General features: G+C 36.7%; 2 protein-coding genes across 4 annotated transcripts in view; one reads left to right on the top strand and one right to left on the bottom strand.

Annotated features, from left to right (window-relative positions):
* The window catches only part of LOC120637134 (rho-associated protein kinase 2), a 28761-nt gene extending 20027 nt beyond the window's left edge, over window positions 1-8734 (bottom strand). The window contains exons 1-4 of the mRNA XM_039908794.1: window positions 8113-8734; window positions 4930-6861; window positions 4343-4503; window positions 3321-3530 (exon numbers count right to left, since the gene is read on the bottom strand). Of these exons, the coding sequence (XP_039764728.1) occupies window positions 3321-3530; window positions 4343-4503; window positions 4930-6861; window positions 8113-8293 (2484 nt within the window). The 5' untranslated portion in view covers window positions 8294-8734. The remainder of the gene's footprint in view (window positions 1-3320; window positions 3531-4342; window positions 4504-4929; window positions 6862-8112) is intronic.
* Window positions 8735-10482: 1748 nt separating this feature from the next.
* On the top strand, window positions 10483-19810 carry LOC120637267 (TATA box-binding protein-like 1). 3 transcript variants are annotated; one of them, XM_039909021.1, is made up of 4 exons: window positions 10483-10643; window positions 12968-13569; window positions 17966-18060; window positions 18807-19810. In XM_039909021.1, the coding sequence occupies exons 1-4, from the start codon at window positions 10641-10643 to the stop codon at window positions 19061-19063; spliced, it is 957 nt and encodes a 318-aa protein (XP_039764955.1). In that variant the 5' UTR covers window positions 10483-10640; the 3' UTR covers window positions 19064-19810. The 3 variants fall into 3 exon arrangements, with proteins under 3 accessions (XP_039764955.1, XP_039764956.1, XP_039764957.1); XM_039909022.1 differs by having other exon boundaries at window positions 10484-10747; XM_039909023.1 differs by lacking the exon at window positions 10483-10643 and adding an exon at window positions 11463-11546.
* The last annotated feature ends 86 nt before the right edge of the window (window positions 19811-19896 follow it).

Here is a 19896-nt window from a genome sequence, read left to right as displayed (position 1 = left end):
TTTAATGCTAATTAGGCATGTTCTTTAGACATAAAAAAACTAATATTTGTAATGTATACCAAACTATACAATGAACCTAAGTTAGCAGTGGACGACCATTGGTCAATACGACGATAATGATGAATGGCAATGCTAAAAATTATCTGTCGTCCTAGTATGTGATTTTGTTAAAGACGCCGTAAAACCAATCGTGCACTTACGTAAAGTTTTTACGAATTCACGTTGCGTCAAGGGTTAAAAAGACAATTCTATAAATACAAAGTATAATTTGAAGAATAATATATATTATGGTGAGCAAAAAAAAAAAAAAAAGAAGGTGATAATCGTGTAAAGATATAAAACTCATGACTGACAAGTGCGAATCTCGCGTGGACAGGGTTGCGTTTACTTTGTCCTTTACAAGTTCGACTCCCGCCAAACATATTTTGACGCCTTCAAATAGATTTTAAGCCGAATAGTACCTAAACTAGGAAAAACAGGATGCGACTGAAAGATGACTGCGTCGCGCGAGTGACGCTTTATACCCGATTTCCCATTGGAAGATGTGAGCAACCCTAAAATATTACAATAGTTCAGAAAAAAGCTTAAGGTCAACTGTTCCGTGAACCGTTACGAACTATTTTATTAATTGTTCAAACATTCAATAATAATAACTAAAGAGTCACAGAAGAAAAACCGCTAAATACGTAATCGTCTGTTTATTTACTTGGAGACGGCGCACGCGCAGGTGTATCTGTATACAGAGAATGTTTGCTTGTGTGCGCTCATGTTTTCTGTTAGGTGTTCACTATGAGTCATTGTGTCGTAATGCCGAAGGACAGTCTATTTCGGCGTGATGAGACTATCGTCAATTCAAAGAACAGTAAAAGTATTGTGTTTTATAAAATATGCATTCTATAAAGTGCCTGCGAAACCTGAATCGAAAAGCTCCGTTTGATAAAACTAGCGATCTTCCTTAAGTTTTTTTTTTTATCAAGAGAATATAATTATATTTATATATTTGTATCATTTTTAAATCTTATTTATTGCACCACCTACCTCTTTTCTATGTTTTTTCCTTTTACGCCATTGGTTGCCTGGAAGAAATCGCTATGTAGCGATAAGGCCACCAAATTGTACTCTCTTGATTTGTATTTATATCTTTGTAACTACTTTTTGTTTCTTTGGTGTACAATAAAAGTGTATTCATTCATAAGATATTTATTAATACACAAATATTTATTCAAAAATATACACAATATACTTCGTCACACCGCGTTGCATATATCACGTTTGCTTGTTTCCTAAGGGTCGTACCGTGATTTTTAAGTCTCTCTAACCTCTATTTTGCAATCTCAATAGACAATAAGTGTATATGCACATTACGTATTTCCTACTCTAAGAAAACAATTTAAACATCAGACCTAAGTATTTCGCTCGTTATCGTGACCGAAAAAGATACAGACACACGGACGTCCAAGACAGAACTTTTTTAAACAATATTTTAATTAGTTTAAATAATAAAAAAAGATTTTAAAATATCATGTGAATGTAAAAAATTGTTTTTACAACATTTGTCTATTTATATTCACTTATAAAAGCAATAAAGAATATAAAAATGTCATTTTAAGTTGGAGAATCACTCGGTGTGCGTAAACTGAAAGTAATACCCACCTCATTAGGGGGTGCAAAAAAGTTGTGAAACAGACGACCTTAAAGCGGCATCAGCCAGACAACCAAGATGCAGAGGATAGAGCCTAACTTGGCTGCCTTAGGGAGTGCCTATAGGTAGATTGAATGCATAAATGATGACAAAAGAAAAGTGAATCCGCTACTATATGAAAGAAGGATCAAATAAAAAAACGCACTCTCAAATTTATAATATTAGTATAGCATGATAAAAGTGCCGATAGACTCCCATTTGACATGACTCACATTCTTTTTAATTCCCTTGTGATGTTTATAACCTTCAATGTTTTAATAAACTAGCGATTGTTCGCTACCTCCTCTGATGTACCTATATGCCCGTTTACAGAATGAAAATACCTATGTTTCAAATTGCAATATATAAAATTTCTCTATACAAACTTATACAAGGTTTTTTAAAATTCATTTGTCTCTTTTTTAACCAACTTAAAAAAATAGACGGATATAGATAAAGACGGATATTTTTAATTCGATCCCGTCATCGATTCTTCAACAGTATTTTGGTCGATTTGCGCAATTATAGCTGGGGATTGATACGCAATTTCATTTATCATAAATATACCAAAAGAGGCTGCAAAACCATAGAACATCTTAATACTTAAACCATATAACACATAATATGGACTGTTAAATACAATACCCTTCCGTAATCGGGTTAAAAAAATGTTGTATATAAAGGCTGATGATTTCATATTTATGTTGACTCATTATTTATTTATGATCTTTTGAGGTAAACCATATATATTATCTATGTATCTTTCTTCCTTTTGTTAAACGCGATATCAAGTATTTATGTAATCTGCATTGCCACATAAGTAATGACATAATCTCTGAACGCAACATTACAAAACGCGTTGAATCAGAAAAAATCAAACAACGACCTTACAAAAAAAAACATTTGACGTTCCTAGTCGCGGGAATCTAAGCGTTTTTAATGCATGTGAAGATTGGATATTTTAGATTTTTCGAAACGGAAAATATGTTCTTATGCTAGAAGATATTGTATCGTAAAATTCAATGAGAAACCAAGCCTAAAGCCTCATAATTATTATTATTACTATTTGATCGCGTTGAGGCTAGTTGATGTACACAAGCGACTAAAACAAACCAACTTTTGAAAGTTTATGGACACAATGTGCAGGCCATATTTATAGATGATTTGAATTAATGTTAAGTTACAACGGTATCATATAGGTACCCATCACAATAATTGTATCGAATTCACAAGCGAACTACTACCTCCCAAGGTGGACTAAGTTCTACTCAATAGAAGTTCGATTACAATATGCCTACCTCCGCGTGTAGCACTATACTACACCTTGTATACCTACTTACAATCTGGCAATAAACATATTTATAATTAGCTTCAAACAGCACCTTTGTCCGCACATATTTCTTAGTTAATGACACTCTCCAGATCTTTACCGTTGCGCCGTTGCTGTTTGTAACACGGACTTAACAACACACAGTTTCGCATTATAGTATACTAGCGGTACCCCGCGACGATAAGTAATTTTAATAACAATTCTTAATTTTTGACAAGCACTATGGTAGGCACTATCAAGCTCTACCACTTTTCGCTAGAACTCAATCATACATCTCATGTATCTACAAGGAAAATGTGTGTGACTTACCCGAGCATAATGCATATCGCGCTCCGCTGCGGCTGCGGCGAGTTTCTCGGAAGTGTCGTGCAGAGCCGCACGTACAGACATGAGATCCCGGGAACGCGACTCGCGTTCTGAGTGGGCCGCGCGGCTGGCCGCCTCTGCGGCTGCGGTTTCCGCACTAGCCGCGAGCCGCGCCGCACGCTCCTGCTCTAATGCGGCTTGCAGCCCAACAACCTGAGACCAACGTTTGATGTCACGATCATATAGCAAATTACGTCTTTTATTACATTTTAGTAGTAGACAGAGCACGTCCGGGGAAGTACCTACTACCGCGTTTATTTCTGCCGCAAAGCAGCATTGTTGCAATGGTGTGGTCCGGTCTGAAGGGCGCGGTTGCCCCTGAAGTTACAGACACATGATGCTTAACTTCTACACCTCAGCTTGGTGAAAACAGGGCAGGATGGTGGAGGGCGTTTTCCTTGCTTGCCCTGCTTAGTGTTTCATTTTATATGCGATTTTTTTCCACTAACCATCAGGTCATCCGATTGGTCCGTCAATAATTATTAATTAAAAATAAAAACTTCATAATATACGACGTATTTCAACACTAAACACTGGCTTCCTCTTTCAAAACAGGCTCGTTTTCATTCTTGTCAGTGAACTATTTTGCACCATTAACATTTCAACCGATAAAACTGAGCAACTCCTGTTTAACAAGGATTTCTAAATTCCAGTCTTATAGAGGGTTCACCAAATCCGGCGTTCCCATTGTGGTTTCACGATTCCTACACTAGAACCCTAGCAGCCATCATTTCTCCGAGCAATAACCCATACTCCCATATCCCAACTCATTATAACTTTAGCTGCTAAATTCATTGAGCTATTTATATATATTGCTGCATCAGTTAATCTGGATCTTCTATGGATATCTAGAGATTTCTTATCAGGCTCATAAATAATTTGTAGCCCTAAAGGTTGACTCGTCCTTAAACATTTATTATATAAATAAAATACACATATTTTGTAAAAATCAAATAAATCATTACCTTTTCACTTTCTTGTCTATGTTCACCCTCCAGTTTTTGTAAACGCTGCTGCATCTGCCGGTAGTCAACGCTTAGCATCGACATTTGACGGTCTTTCTCCTGAGATGCTGAGTCTGCTCGCAATCTAGCTTGCTTCTCCTCATTTAATTTGCCTTGTAATGCTGTAGAATTACAATAAACGACTTAAACTAACTTTCCGCTGTATTTTTTCTCATAACTTTCAATAAAACTGACTACTTTAAGATATCGTTTCTCATGCAAGTAACTAAAAATATAAAAGGGTTGTAGCAATAATGTTAAACTGCTTAAATTTTTAACATCTATAACGCATGATTTAATGCATGATAACCCAATAAAGTACTAGTAAACAAAATCAATGTTATATTAGCATAATGGACAAACCTGTTAATATTTTTTCCAATGTTCCTGAGGCATGCAAAATATTAAACATGATATAGGAACAAAACATGTCAACATTTGGAACTACTTAGCATTGTTTAAAAAGTGATATTTCTAATATTATCTAATAATGGTATTAAAGATTAAGTAAATAATGTTATTTACGAATACGACTAGAAATGGCTCACCCTTAACAACTTCTAAATTTGCTTCCTGCTTAGAGAGCAACTGTGAGCGTTGTGTCTCCTGATGCGCTCGTACTTCTTGTTGGTATAAATGTTGAGAAGCTCTAAGATCATGAGCCATTGAGGCACATTCCTTTTCCAAAGACGAAACTCTTTCTGATAGCTGCCTATTATCTGTCATTATTTGCCCGAGTCTTGTTGATGATCTCTCCAGCTCAGTATGGGCGGCATTTAAACGACTGTTTGCTTCAGCCACTGAAGCTTCTGCTCTTTGTTTAGCTGCTTTCACTGTTCCCAATTCTTCAGATAAACTACCACATTCTCTTTCAAGGACATCCCGCTGCGCACGCAAGCTGGACACAGTGCCGTCGCTCACTGCAGCAGCTGCCGCTTGAGCAGCACTGAGTTCAGCCGCTTGTTTTCTAGATTTGGCGGCTGCCTCAGATTCCTGTTTGAGTTTCTCACGCATTTCTGTCAATTGTTTTTCTAAGGCATTTACCTTTTCATTATATATATGTAAATTATTCATTTCCTTAACTCTTTTACTCTGTTCTTCATCAAAGCGACGTTTGACATCACTATAGTTAAATTCTGCTTTTCTTCTGGCATCTGCCTCTATTTCAGCTTTACGTTGTATTTCTTTCAGATCATGTTTTAGTAGAGCCAACTCTTTATCTGTATCAGCAATAATTTTTTTACTTCTACTTTCCCTTTGAGATAGTTCATCTAATTGAGCACAAAGAAATACTTCTCTATCTTCAAATTTACGTCTTGCATCTCTTTCTCTTTCTAGTAATTTTTCTAATTGCAATATAGCTTCAGAGCCCACGTTATTAATATGGTTGCTAGATATAGTATCAACAACATCAGACGGTTTTGATTTACCCCCACAAAGTTGATAATCACCATTATATGTAAATCCTACAAATGGTAAATGGTTACCCACAAAAGCTTTAGGATCTGGAAAGGCTTCATCTAAAGCATCAGATTTTTCAATATTATCATCAAAGTTCCTGGTGTCATCATCACTAGATAATTCAGGTACAACTGGCGGCACAGAATCTCTTAAATTATCAAAACTCCATTGATCATTTATAAAGAAAGGATGTTGTTTAATTTCATTTACACTATTTTTTCCAAGTCGCTTTATTCGATCTGTTAGCAAACCTCTAATTAGCGATTTTGCTTCCTTAGAAATTTCTACATCATCAGGAAATTGCAATGAATTTCTATGATCCATAATTTTTCCATAAGTTCCTACTAAGCTATCTGCATAAAATGGTGGATCACCTATTAACATTTCATATAAAAATATTCCTACTGCCCACCAATCACATTCTCTACCATATACACCTTCTCCATTTTGTGACTGTAATACCTCAGGAGAAATATAATCAGGAGTGCCTACAGCATTGCTAGCACGTACAAGACCATCTGGGCCCATTCTCATACATGTGCCAAAATCTGCTAACTTCAAATGCCCATATTTGTCAATTAACATATTGTCAGGTTTTACATCTCTGTGAACAAAACCCATTCCATGGATAACATCTAATGCAAGAACAATTTCCATAGTGTAAAATTTGGCCCATTTTTCAGGTATATCATAATTAGACATGAGATTAACGAGATCACCACCAGGCATGTAATCCATGACCATGTAAAGATATTTTTGGTCTTGAAATGCAAAGTGCAGTTTGAGAATCCATTCAGAATTAGCATGTGCCATTATATGCCTCTCCTCCCAAAAAAATGTAGAGTCAGATCTTTTTATCATTTCAACTTTGCTAAGTAATTTCATAGCAAATACCTGACGAGTAGATTTATACCTGACTAACTGTACCTCGCCAAATGCCCCCCGACCTATTACTTTAATAAGGTCAAAATCTGCTGCTCTCATACGCAAATCCACAACCTCAGATGCAAATACTTCATCTGAAACAATATAAATAAATGTAAAATTGCCAAATAAATCGCAGCAGCTTTAAGTAAAATACACTATTTGTAATATCATATGTTGTAAAAGTATGATAAACTAGACACTTTATGTAAGATGACAGTATTTTTATAAAAGAATTATAAATTAAAAATAAACAGTTCTAATTATCTTATTTATTTGCAGTTATTATTTCTAAAAGTATGTGCTTATAGTATATAAACTACTAAGCATGCATAGACCTAACATAACCATTTGTTTTGATAATAATATTTTATCAGTCATACCAATTTATATAGGTGCAGTTCTGAGTGATATAACATATGTAATATATATACACTACTTTCTTTATAGGTCACTAATATCACTCAGCATTACCATTTATCAACATGTTTACACTTATATAAAATGGTATGGCTTAAATCCTAAGTTAGCATAACGGCCAGGTTTAGACGTACTTAGTCTATTTTTTGCTTAGCTCAGCTAGCTTATTCCACTGTTCAATTGCTTAGCAGAAGTGTTGTTACTTTTATTAGTAACTAACTTTAGCCAAATACTTTATCTAGACCAAAGCCAATACAGGTGTCAATGGCTTAATATTAGAAAATTTGAGAAAACTGACTTTTAGGTAACAGTGCTTCACCCAAAACAGACTCCAAGCAAATGTACCATTCAATCAGTCATAAGAAAAAATGATTTTCAACAGTTTTGAGGTGGCATACAATAATTTTAGTCTGATTGTAAGCTTTAGCCATGTCTAGATGTTACCGCCTTACCACCAAAGATGTGCTACTAAGTAATTTAGCATTATGTTATAATGCTACATAGAACCCAATTTGTGGTAAGGATTAAACATAACAGTCCCATGCCTAACTGGTGAGCTTACTAACTTCCTAGACTGCATCTGTGTTATTTCATTGACATATTACTAGCCCACTACAGGGTAAGGGTCCTCTCTCACAAAGAGAAGGGTATGGCTGTGGTCCACCATGCTGACCCAATGCTTATTGGTAAATATATGCATAAATATACAATACAATGTACCAATAATACAGAAAACATGTCCACTCTAAAGCAATTCAATTTAACAATTCTTCTAAGATGCCTTAATATTTGCCAATTAATTAATCAAATTAATTAGCAGCAGTGAATGATTATATTGATAAATTTAACAACTGATAGACCAATCTCTTTACTGTTTATGATCATAGTTATTGTTATGCAAATTATTTATGGATAGGATTGCTCACATCTGCTGATGTAGGCCTCGACGTTTTTCATTCGTCGAATGGCATGGTGATCGCAGTCGGAGATGAGTGCCGTGACGGTGTCGAGCAAACAATCCACGTTGCCGGTGGATCGAGGATCGCACAACTTCTCCTCAAGCGCGCGTAGGCGCCGCAAGCGCTCCTCATCCTTCACTGTCTCCATACTAAACCCTGGATCACTCTTTCTCGTTTTCTAAACGCAACCGTACATTCTCCTCAAAGGTACACCGAATGGGAACGCCACTCTCATTACGGCACATCAACGCCTTAATTATATTCTTATTGTAGACTACCTGGCATCAACTAGCATATTAAACAGCGAGAAACTTATGTTTCATTATAGAAAAATTTAGTTGCTAGTTTAGTGACAGTAGATAAAGGTGGTCCTCACAACAAAGCATATGCACGTTTGCAAACATAACCGATAGTATTAATGTTATTTAGCGCATTGAATGAACTTTTAACGGTTCTGAAAAGCTTATTTACGAAACGAATTGGCACAACATTGAGAATAATGTAAAAATAACTAATTAATAAAAACCGCTTGATTGATGAACGATGATCAAACCACTCAAACAATAATCTGAAGTTAGCAAAACATCAAAAGGTTTGCACTTTGCAATGGCGACTGGAGTGAAGCTAGTCAGAGTTTGAAACTTTGCAAGCACAGAATAAATATTTAATTCTGCACACAGATGAAATATGAAGTAGATATTTGTATCCTCTTTGTTGCAAGATACAAGTTTAATTTATTATGTTACTATTGTAACTAAATAAACAATATCAGGCACATATGCGTTACCGCGTCGTATAGGTATGCCTGCAGGCACATCTGGCTTCAGTTGCAAACAAAACGTCAAGTCATCACAAGTATCGATAAAATGCAATGTGCCTTTAAAATTTGATTATCACGCACAGAAATTATTACGTTTCAAGCGTAACAATTTTTAGTTCAGATTTTTGGTTCAGATTATTTCGAGTAACGTATTTAAAAATTAAATAAATCAGACACAAATTGTTTGTGCTGTCAGTGTTGCCAGTAGAAAAGGGTTTTCAAATTTCTACTCGATCGGAAGTTAAATTAAAAGTTATGATGAAGAACGTAAGTACCTACCACTACGTGAATTAGAAAAATGTTATAATCTACGGTTAAAATTAAAATTCTACTGCTATATAAATACCGTAGATAGTCAAACAATTTATTTAAATAAAAATTAATACCCATTTTTGTTTCTACCAGCGATTTATTACAATTTTAGAACTGTGATCGTTAGATATTTTCCTTTGGGGACTCTTGGTCGGTAATAAAAAAAAAATGTTCTTTTTATGTATCATCAATAGTTTTCTAAAAAAAAAAATATAAAAAGAAAAAAAACTGTACTGGAAACAGTGTGCAAATATTAAACTTATCTTCTTACATCGATATAGAAAGAGGCGTAAGACAAGGCTGCATTTTATTACCCTTACTATTCAATTTTAATTCTATGCTAAATTTTTCGCTTTATATTTTCAAAAGTGCTAAATAAAATTGTAGACGGCATATCTATTAATGGCAATGCGTTAAATAACATCAGATACACTGTTGATATAAAATTAATTAGCTTCCGTTAGGGTTGAGTATGGTATTAACATCAAGATCGAATAGACGAATTTAATGAAAACTAGCCGAACAATTGAGCTAATCTCTATTTTCTGTTCAGGTTCTTGAACGGGTATCCAAATTCATATACACTGGTTGAAAAAGAGGATCAAAACGAGGAGCTTCAGAATAGAGCAAGCACGCAACACCATTTCTAGACTTAAAAAAGTACTCTAACCTGAGCATTGCTCTTCAAAAACGCATAGCGCGGTGCTATATATTCTCTGTACTCCTGTGTGGCGTAGAAGCTTGGACTCTGAGATGTAGGTGTATAGACGTATGACGTATTATCTTTAAACAATGTTATTCACATGTTAGCGAATTATAAATAGGTAGCTTTCTTTACCATTAGATCTGGTACATAAGGCGTTTTTCGTATTGCTAGACTCCAGTTTCGGTCGGTTCGGTTTAAAAGTTGCAATACTATAGTCAACGTTACAGGGAGGTAGGATTCTAGAGAATGAGATAGCGATAAATAGGTAAGGTACTGACTCAAAGAGTTATAAAGCATTACTACGTACTCTCTCCATATTTCATACCTTCATGGGTATTAGGTACCCAATTTCCAGGGTATTTATTATTCCGTGGTATTTTCAATTTTGTATTCCCATTGCACGTTGGTTCTTCTAGGTTCTTTATTTTTCGAGATTTAATAATTTTTAATCTGTTATCTATACATCTTTTTATATTCTTTCGTTCATTCACGCAGATGCTGAAGTTGAACGAAAGGAATGAAATCACTTTTGTTCTCGACGAAGAGAATATGGCGGTGCAGGATGTGCAAAAGCTTTTAATTTTCTGAATATATGTGCGATATTTTAGGCTTCTTAACTTTCAAGTTACACTAGAGATAATATTGCATGTGATCCATATGGTGAGATACTAAATTAGTTAAATTTCTAGTCTGACTTGCAATGAAAATTATTACTTCATTGGTGGTATAAAAATAATTGTGACAAATATAGCACATAATTTCAGGTAATTTATTTTTATTTGTATTATTGAATAAGCTTTTTGAAGATTGGTTCCAAGAGTCCTTGCTCCCTAGTCCTAGGTATATTTTAATGAAGCAGCCCCTTGCTTTGTCATTCGGTTTCAGCTGTTCGTTATTCGTTATTTGGTGGAGGTCTTTCAGTGTTACTTATTTATCGGGATTATTTGATTTGGGTATTCCTTTACCATAGCATAGTAAATATTCCGTGTAATATTAACTTCTCGAGTTTATTATTCATTATCTTTGTGTCTCTCAATCACGTGTGGTTTAATCTTTGTTATGGGGTCAATAACTGCTAGATGTTACCTTTTTTCCTTTTATTTTCTTAAAAACTAGTCTGAAATTCATTTTTGCATTGAAATGCCTAAATTTGTCCATAAAGCTTTGTTCGATTTTCATCGATTATGTCAATACAGGGTCGGTTACATTGTGATTTTCGTAAACGGGTGTACACTTTTTTGGATGGTGAACGTGTTAGTTGCTACAAGTGCAATCCGTATTATTACCTAGTGATCTGTTTCTGTGGCGAGAGCAATATGACTGGGGTCGCAGGCCGCGGGGGCAGGGGAGACGCAAGGGGCGCTGGCCGTCCGGCAGTCAGCTGTGCGAGTGTCATGTCGTCGCATCTCGTCGCGCCGTGGGAAGTGGCCTAAATTACTGCCCCTTCATTGATTCTTCGCTAAATTTTGTTTCTTTGCCCCGAATTGGCAAAAAAACGTATTGAAATTACTTAGAATTTTGATAGATAACACAGGTGTTGCTGCTGTATTGAAAAGTTAGTAGGTATGTTTTCCACAATGAAAGTCCTGGAATTTGAAACTATTTGCAAATATTTTTTCCTGTAGTACCCATAGTCAAGTGTGTCTTTTGTGTTGCATCAACTTTTATCTTATCATTTTACCTTCACAATATTACAGATTTACAATGAATCCCATGATCACATTATTATAAAGTTTCCTGTACACCTTGATTGAAATTCAGTGTAATTCTGAATATTTAAGTTAATCTGTACTTGTTCAATTAAATGCATCTTAGAAGTCCAAGCCAAATATATATAAAACAAATTTTATTATTGGTTAGGGGTAGAGCTAAATAATGTAACCACTAAATTTATTATTTCAAAATGTTGAACTAAATTGATTGTTGTAATGTGGAAAAAAATATTGTGTGGTTATAAAAATTCTCTTAAACATATAAAATGATAAATTGTACTTAAAATAAAAGTCTATAAAGGCAGAGATTCATTGAAAACATTTAAACTTTTACTAGAAATTCGTACAGACAAAGTATTTTTTTTTTCAATAGAAAGATCAGGGCTCTACTGCTGTCACAAAAGCTACTAAGTAAGATGGAGCGTGTTTGTCTAGATAATACCCATTCACCCTTGGTTTGCAGAAATCCATTTTATTTACAGGTATAGGTAGCAGGGTAAATTTGTAGTAAGTTTAGTGAAAGTCCAAAAAAAAAATTTTTCAGAGATATATTTAAACAAATCGACTAAAAAAATTCAAGACAAATATACAAAAATACAAGACATACAAAAGTAACATAACTTAATGTCATACATAAGTCTTATAGAACATTGTTTCGGCTGTATGTTTTGCTTTACCATTGTTGTGCAATCAACAATTTTCAATAAAGTTCCCTTTATGGTTTGGTGCTGGAGACTGCCGATAACAAAACGAGCAGATTGTATACTGTATTTAATCAGTGTTTGATTATGCTTGAGTGATTCATTTCCTGTTTAATTTTAATAGACTTGTACATCGATTTTTTAGAATTATTATAAGAAAGCAATAACTATAATAGTTTGATATAGTATGGTGAATTACATAATTATTAATATGTGACCTTTCTTGTTGCTGAGGCCTTTTACTACATTAAACAAATGTTTCCTGTATGAACATAGACATGAACACATCCAATTAATGATTAGGAATAGGATGTGACATAGTTCACATCTCTTAAAAAGCCCTGCTGGCTATAGTCAGATAAAATTTCAATAGCAATCACATATACCATCTGCATGTTATTGAAATGGTCTTGGTCTTGAGTGCAATTTCTCTAACGTACCTAAATCGTCTATCTAGCTATTTCTGGAATATTTTTTCAATATGACCATGGATTCAATAAATACCTACTTAGTCTATTATTTTCAGTTTTATAAGCAATACTATAAATTTATGAATATTTTTTGATTCCAGCTTGCTATGTTTGACATGGCTACGCTCATCCAAGAGAATGGTATAAAAGAGCTAAGCAAAGCAACACATGGTGTTGTGGTTAACCATGGTATGAGTACACATGCGGTCGCCAGCCACATGGTACCGGACCATGAATATTGTGAAGCAGGCAAACCGGAGCAGCCTGTGCCGCAATGCATTGAGACAGATGTTGCTATGGCCCAACAGGAACCAAAAGAAGAAGATGAGGAGGAAACTCCTGAAATAGACATAATGATAAACAATGTTGTGTGCAGTTTTAGTGTTAAGTGCCACCTGAACTTGAGACAGATAGCGTTAAATGGTGTAAATGTTGAATTCCGACGCGAGAACGGAATGGTGACGATGAAGCTTCGGCGTCCATATACAACGGCATCCATATGGTCGTCGGGCCGCATAACGTGCACAGGCGCCACCAGTGAGGATCAGGCAAAGATAGCTGCGCGGCGATACGCGCGTGCCTTACAGAAGTTAGGATTCCAAGCGCGATTCCGCAACTTCCGCGTTGTCAATGTCCTGGGGACCTGTCGAATGCCATTCGGCATTCGAATTATAGCATTTTCCAAAAAATACAAAGAAGCAGAGTAAGTATTTTTTTTTATCGTCATATACATATAAAGTACACTCTCTTCCTTCCCTGATGGAAGAAGATGCAGTATAAAATATCTTGAGCCTACACCTCAGGTTAACCATCAGGGTGGTCATTTATAGGATGTGTTCTTTGCGTGCCCTGCTCTGTTTATTGATGATGGTTTTCCACATTTCATCAGGTGGGCCATCTGCTCTATCTGTCAATTATAATTATAAAAAAAATGTACATCTCAGGAATCACATACCAATATCTATCATGCTCTCACCTGTCACTTGACAATGATAACTGTTAGGGTGGTCATTTATAGGATGTGTTCTTTGCATGCCCTGCTCTGTTTATTGATGATGGTTTTCCACATTTCATCAGGTGGGCCATCTGCTTTATCTGTCAATTATAATTATAAAAAAAAAATGTTCATCTCAGGGATCACATACCGATACATATCTTGCTCTCCTGTCACCTGACCTGTCACTTGACAATGATGATAATTTTGAAACTTATTATGATCTGAACCCCACTGAATTGAAACTTTTAAAACATAATTAACTTTAGCCAGCCATTTTTTACAGCCAGACATTTAGTATACTATTTGATACTCAACCTTTCTTTAGGCTTGAGCTTGAAGAAGGAAAGCGGTGCTGAGATGTAACCTACATCAACGCGCTTGCTATCAAAAGTAATTCATAATATTACTAACGTTCCACTACTGGTTTTGTAGCGTTAACTCCCCACGCTGCTCCAATGCTGGTTCACACGCTTTATCGGGCCCGGTACTACAGTAACGTGTGATAACTGGGGCTGAGAGCTTAGCTTGCAAAAGTTGAAAATTTCTCGACTGTCGATTTTTATATTTATATATATATGTATGTATATTATTATATGTTCGCGTCAATACTGGTGTGGTATATGAAATGAAACTTCTCAGATCAAATATACAGACCAAAAATCAGAAAAATCCATATGGGTAGTTTTTTATGGTATTAACCACTCCGGCATTTCTTTTAACAACTTTAGGAGGTTCTTTTGATGGTATGAAATTAGCCGGGTCATCTAGAAAGGAATCAGAATTAGGGGTTATGCATAGAAGTCGATTCAAATACAGGTCTGTTGGCATGGAAAGTAATTTTCTTTGGAAATAATTTACTCAGGAAAAATCAGTTCCGTATTTTTTTCTATACCTTGAGGACAATTCGATTCTTACTATAATAGTTGAAACAATCGGGGGCTTGCCAATAATAATTTACCAAAGCAGTAAGTTCGTAAAAATTCAGTGAATTCTAGTGAGAGGAAACTACTTGTCCTTTTTAAGGTCACAAAACAGGTTACATGATCGATTAGGGCATTATGAATGTATGTAGTACGAATTTCATACTGTGCGAGGATTAAAAATATAGGTAATGAACGACAACTAGGTCACGATGAAAGTGGTAATAATTACTCTGCAATTGGAAATTATTTTGTCTGGCGGGATGCTTCGGCCGTGGGTAGCTAGCCTACCGACAAAGACTTGCTGTGTGACAAAGCGATCTAGCTATTACTATATATAAGTTTTAAATCAAGTTACAAAACGCATAATTTGATAGCGACTGTTGTCAACTCATCGCACATTTTGTACGGGGATAACAGGTTGCAACACCGCTTAGCAACTGTTGGAAAAGTTAGTGAATCGGGCAGCCAGAACGATATCGCGTAGAAACTATTAGGGATAGGTATGGACTCGATGACTCCTAGAATGCACAAAAAAAGAAAAAAAAACAAAGTGCTAATTGCAACGTTACTTTTTGAAACCGAATATGGTCGTGCCACGATTGTTAGAACCTCGCAGTATATCAGTAAGGGGATATTCATACAGAAGTCCAACGGACCAGTATAGACAAAGCAATGCGTACGAAATACGAATGCTTAGCAAATTGCTGGGTTATAGCATCAAGCCAACACTAAAACAGAAGGCGTTTATATAAATACTTACTGGATTTTAACTCCGCTCGAATCTTGTAAAGTAGAAAGTTTTGCTTTGACAAATGGATTTCGTATTAATTTGCATTTGATAATCCTAAGGACCGCGGCCATGATATAAAAGTTGCCGCTTCCTTTACATTAATAGACTTAAAAATAACTTAAATATTTAAATGCAAATCTGTGTAACATACCAACGATCCAAAGTCGTCTGTGCCGAGTGCGTAACTCTGTTTTTTTTTTTAGTTTGTATTATCAACAATCTGAAATATTTTAGTTTAGGCCGAAAACATACAAGGTACGTGATGCGTGTTGTGTGAAATCATATCGTAATCCAGATACATCAAAGGCTAGTACTGTATTTCGGATACTAGTCGTATAGTTTTCGCATTTATATGAGAGGAGAACAATTTGTGAGCTTAGTTTCTAACCCAGTCTTGAAACCCACGTCCGCGAATAAAACTTCTGATACTACTAAACTTGACTAACAAAAAAATTGGGAGTAAAACATATTAATAAAAGATAAATGAAATCTTTATCGATTTCCAAAAGAGCTGGGTCCGATCTCGCCATCCTCCATTGAGACACTAATGGACTCATAAACTAACCGGATGAGAGACAATTTTATCTCGCGAAAACATTATTTTAGTGCGTTGTTGGTTAAATCGACCACCTCCCTGCAGCAGTGGTGAGTGGCTATATGTAGGAGGTCCCAGGTTCGATTCCTGGCAGGTCAGGTCTGGTAAAGGCTTTGGCTTGGCTAGTTACCAAACCTTTTTAGCGTTCTATTAAGTATATAGGTTAAATATAACCTAAAATGTTAGCCCGTAACCATCTTAGACTGCACCATCACTTAGTACAAGGGATACATTCCAGTCCAGGGCTAGTAGTGAAATAAAAAACAGGTGGCTTTTATTTACTTGTTATTGATTTATGCGCTATGGCCTATGCCACAAGCACAATGCACATACGCAACTCTGCCTACCCATCGTCACGCGACACGCGGTTTTACAAAAATCAAGTTTTATTTTGCATAAACATATAACCTAGTATCTACTCACGAGGTAATGTGTGCTGATAGTACTGGAACTACTGAAAATGTGGACTTATAAATTACAGTGGACTACTAATTATTGATTTGACGCAACATGCAAGGCGTTACCGGTTTAATATATCTGATACTACCTGTGGCTGAGATTTTGTCCGCGATTTTTTCCGTCTTTAAACATTTCGGGAGCATCTTTTTGAGTGAAAAAAGTATCCGATGTCTCGAATATGCAAGCTATCACCATGCAAAATTACTTCAATATTGGTTTAGCTGTCATTCTAATCTCATTAGATTTTGGAATACTTTAAAAAGTATCGTGCATGCACATATATGCGATGGTATAAAATCGACAAAAACTCCTGTATTCGCTATAAAAAACTTAGGGGAAGGCATTGTAAGAGTTAAAAAAGCCTACCACAAACCTTTTATAACTCTTACTGGTGATTTTCTCCATCTTATATGATCTGCTCGCTTAGGGCATACCCTATGTGTGCATACACCACTATGTGCCTATGACCATTTACGAAAATGAAAGCTTTAAATTATGGGCCACGTTTAGGCATTTATATAGGTAGGAGACAGACGCTTATTCGCATTTATAGTATAGTACAAGGCACGGCATCTAATTTAAGTAATTTAAATATCCCCTGCTTTAAACAGCGAAGGAAAACATCGTGAGGAAACCTGCATGATGAAAGTTCTCCATAATGTTCTGAAAGGCGTGTGGACTCTATCAATCCGCACTGAGCCAGCGTGGTGGACTACGGCCTTTACCCTTCTCATTGCGAAGAGTATAAATAAATAAAATTTTGGAAGGAGACCCGTGATCTGTTGTGGGCCGTAATGGGTTGATATGATGGTCTCCATATCAGGTCTCCTTCCGGAATGCGAAGGGTTTAGGTCTCCACCAGTCTCAGGCATGCAGGTTTTCTGAGGAATCAAGCGTCGCGGGGAATCCACCACCAATAAAGCTAGTGTTATTTAATTTTTAAAAACTCACATATTTCTTAGAAGTGCGTGTGATCGAACTCGGTCCCCCATGAAAGAAGGCTGAGGTTTAATACGCTAGGCTAGCATCGCTTATTATTAAAAATACACCTATTATAATATACTAGCAGAGCACCGGTTATTACCGGAAAACACGAATAAAATGTCATTTTCTAAAATGAATCTAGCTAGATCGATTTATCGCCCCCGAAACAAAATCGTTTGAGCCGATTCCGAGATTTCAATTATATATATACAAGAATTGCTCGTTTAAAGATATAAGATATATATTGTAATTTGTAATTGATAATTGTTATTGTTTTAGCTATGGATTTTTGTCTCAATTAAACGTTATTATTATCATTATTATTAAATATTTATTAATATTTCTTTACAGCTACGAGCCGGAACTCCACCCAGGCGTCACATACAAACTCTACAACCCCAAAGCCACCCTAAAGATTTTCTCAACTGGCGGTGTCACAATCACAGGTACGCACTTATTTGGGTTCCGCGTTTGTTTCTCTTTGAGTGAAATGTTAGGGTGAAATGTTATTTTGAGCTATTGTTTTAATTTTATGAGGTTGGCACATACTTTGAAAGGTTTCGAAGGGCAACTAATTTAACCGGTTAACTAGTTAATTAATTTAACCGGTTAGTTTAAGTTAATTAGTTGGCTGCTGAACTAATTAACCTGGTTAAATTTTATGGCCGGTTTAAACAGCCAAATTGTACAGCACTAATTAATAGTAATAACCGGGAGAGAGAGAACCTTATTTCCTAACTCTGTGCTGGTCCTTCTGAAAATGGTTATATTTGGTCCTAGGATCCAAGGATATATATAGGTCCAGGGATTCGAACCCGGGACCTCGTGATCCGCCAAAATGTACAGCACTACTATTAATCATCATATCAACCTATTACTGGCCCACTACAGGACACGGGTCCTCTCCAACCGTGAGAATGACTTAGGCCGGTGGACTTCACACGCCCTTGAGAACATTGTGGAGAACTCTTAGGCATGCAGGTTTCCTCACGATGTTTTCCTACAATGTTGAAGCAAGTGATATTTTTAATTCCTTAAAACGCACATAACTTGAGACATGAGCCTGAGAGTTCTCCATAATGTTTTCAAAGGAGTGTGAAATACCACCGCACTGTGCCTGCGTGGTCTACACCGTGCACATTGTGGGAGGAGTTATAGATAGATATATAAGTGAAAACGCTTTTTTCTGTAGCTCGAAGCGTGAGCGACGTGCAGTCAGCCGTCGAGCGCATTTTCCCTCTGGTGTACGAGTTCCGCAAGCCCCGTACAGCTGCCGACGATGAGCTTCTGCGACAGAAGCGCGCCGCGCGGCGAGGCGCGGCCCCCGCCCCCGAGCCCCCGCGTGCCCCGCCCCGCGCGCCCGCCCCGCCCCCGGCCCCGCCCGGCCCCGCCGATGACCCCATGCACCTGGTCACGCTCTCCGACGACGACAAGGACGCGTGGGAGTGACGCGCCGGCCCCCGCGCTCGCTATGAAACGACGGACTCCGTTTGGCATATAAAGCAATAACCATCGGTTAGTGCAATCGCGTGTGAATTGTCGGCGAGCTCTTTTCGGTTCATGCCAAAGATATTTATTAGGAGGTGCTTCGCGCTTACGACGGACGCCGCCCGGGTCGCGCCGAGGGACGTATCCGCGGACGCGGCTCGCTCGTGATTATCTGTGAGGGATGATTCACTTCGTACTGCCGGTCGCAATTTGTTCTCGGTCCGGTAAATATTACCATATTCGTTAATGCTCTCGCCTCGAACTTCGGTCCAGTGATTTATATATTGACTCATTGTAGTACTTGACGAACGCCGTGCCGAATACGGCTCATGTCATAACTGGACCAAAGCTGGAGCGATAGCTCTTTGTGTCAATAATTGTATACTTTAATGGATGAATAATTACTCTGACCGAGGCTGTACCGGATACAGACAGCGGTCGACACTATTATCTGAATCTGCCCCTAGTATGCGTAGATACGGTTGATTCGTTTAACTCGTTTGATTCTAAACCAAATTGTCGTTATTAAAAATAAAAAATGATGTGAGAATATATCTCTACCGATACTCAAATCTCGTTTTTTATTTGCCGTTGTGATCGATAAATGTGTAGTGATAATAGTGTTCACGATAATGTTCTAATTGACTGAATGTTAGCGTTAGTGATTGTAAATACGAAAGCTTTAGACATTATACATTTAATTAAAAACTTTTTTGTTTCATTATGTTTATTTCGTAAGGCAGATTCGATTATAAAATTGAATAAAGACGTGAACAAGGTGCTAGAGACGAAGA

This window comes from Pararge aegeria, chromosome 3 (genome assembly GCF_905163445.1).
Source record: "Pararge aegeria chromosome 3, ilParAegt1.1, whole genome shotgun sequence".
Taxonomy (NCBI): Eukaryota; Metazoa; Arthropoda; class Insecta; order Lepidoptera; family Nymphalidae; genus Pararge; species Pararge aegeria.
This window is presented reverse-complemented; position numbering and strand designations above follow the sequence as displayed.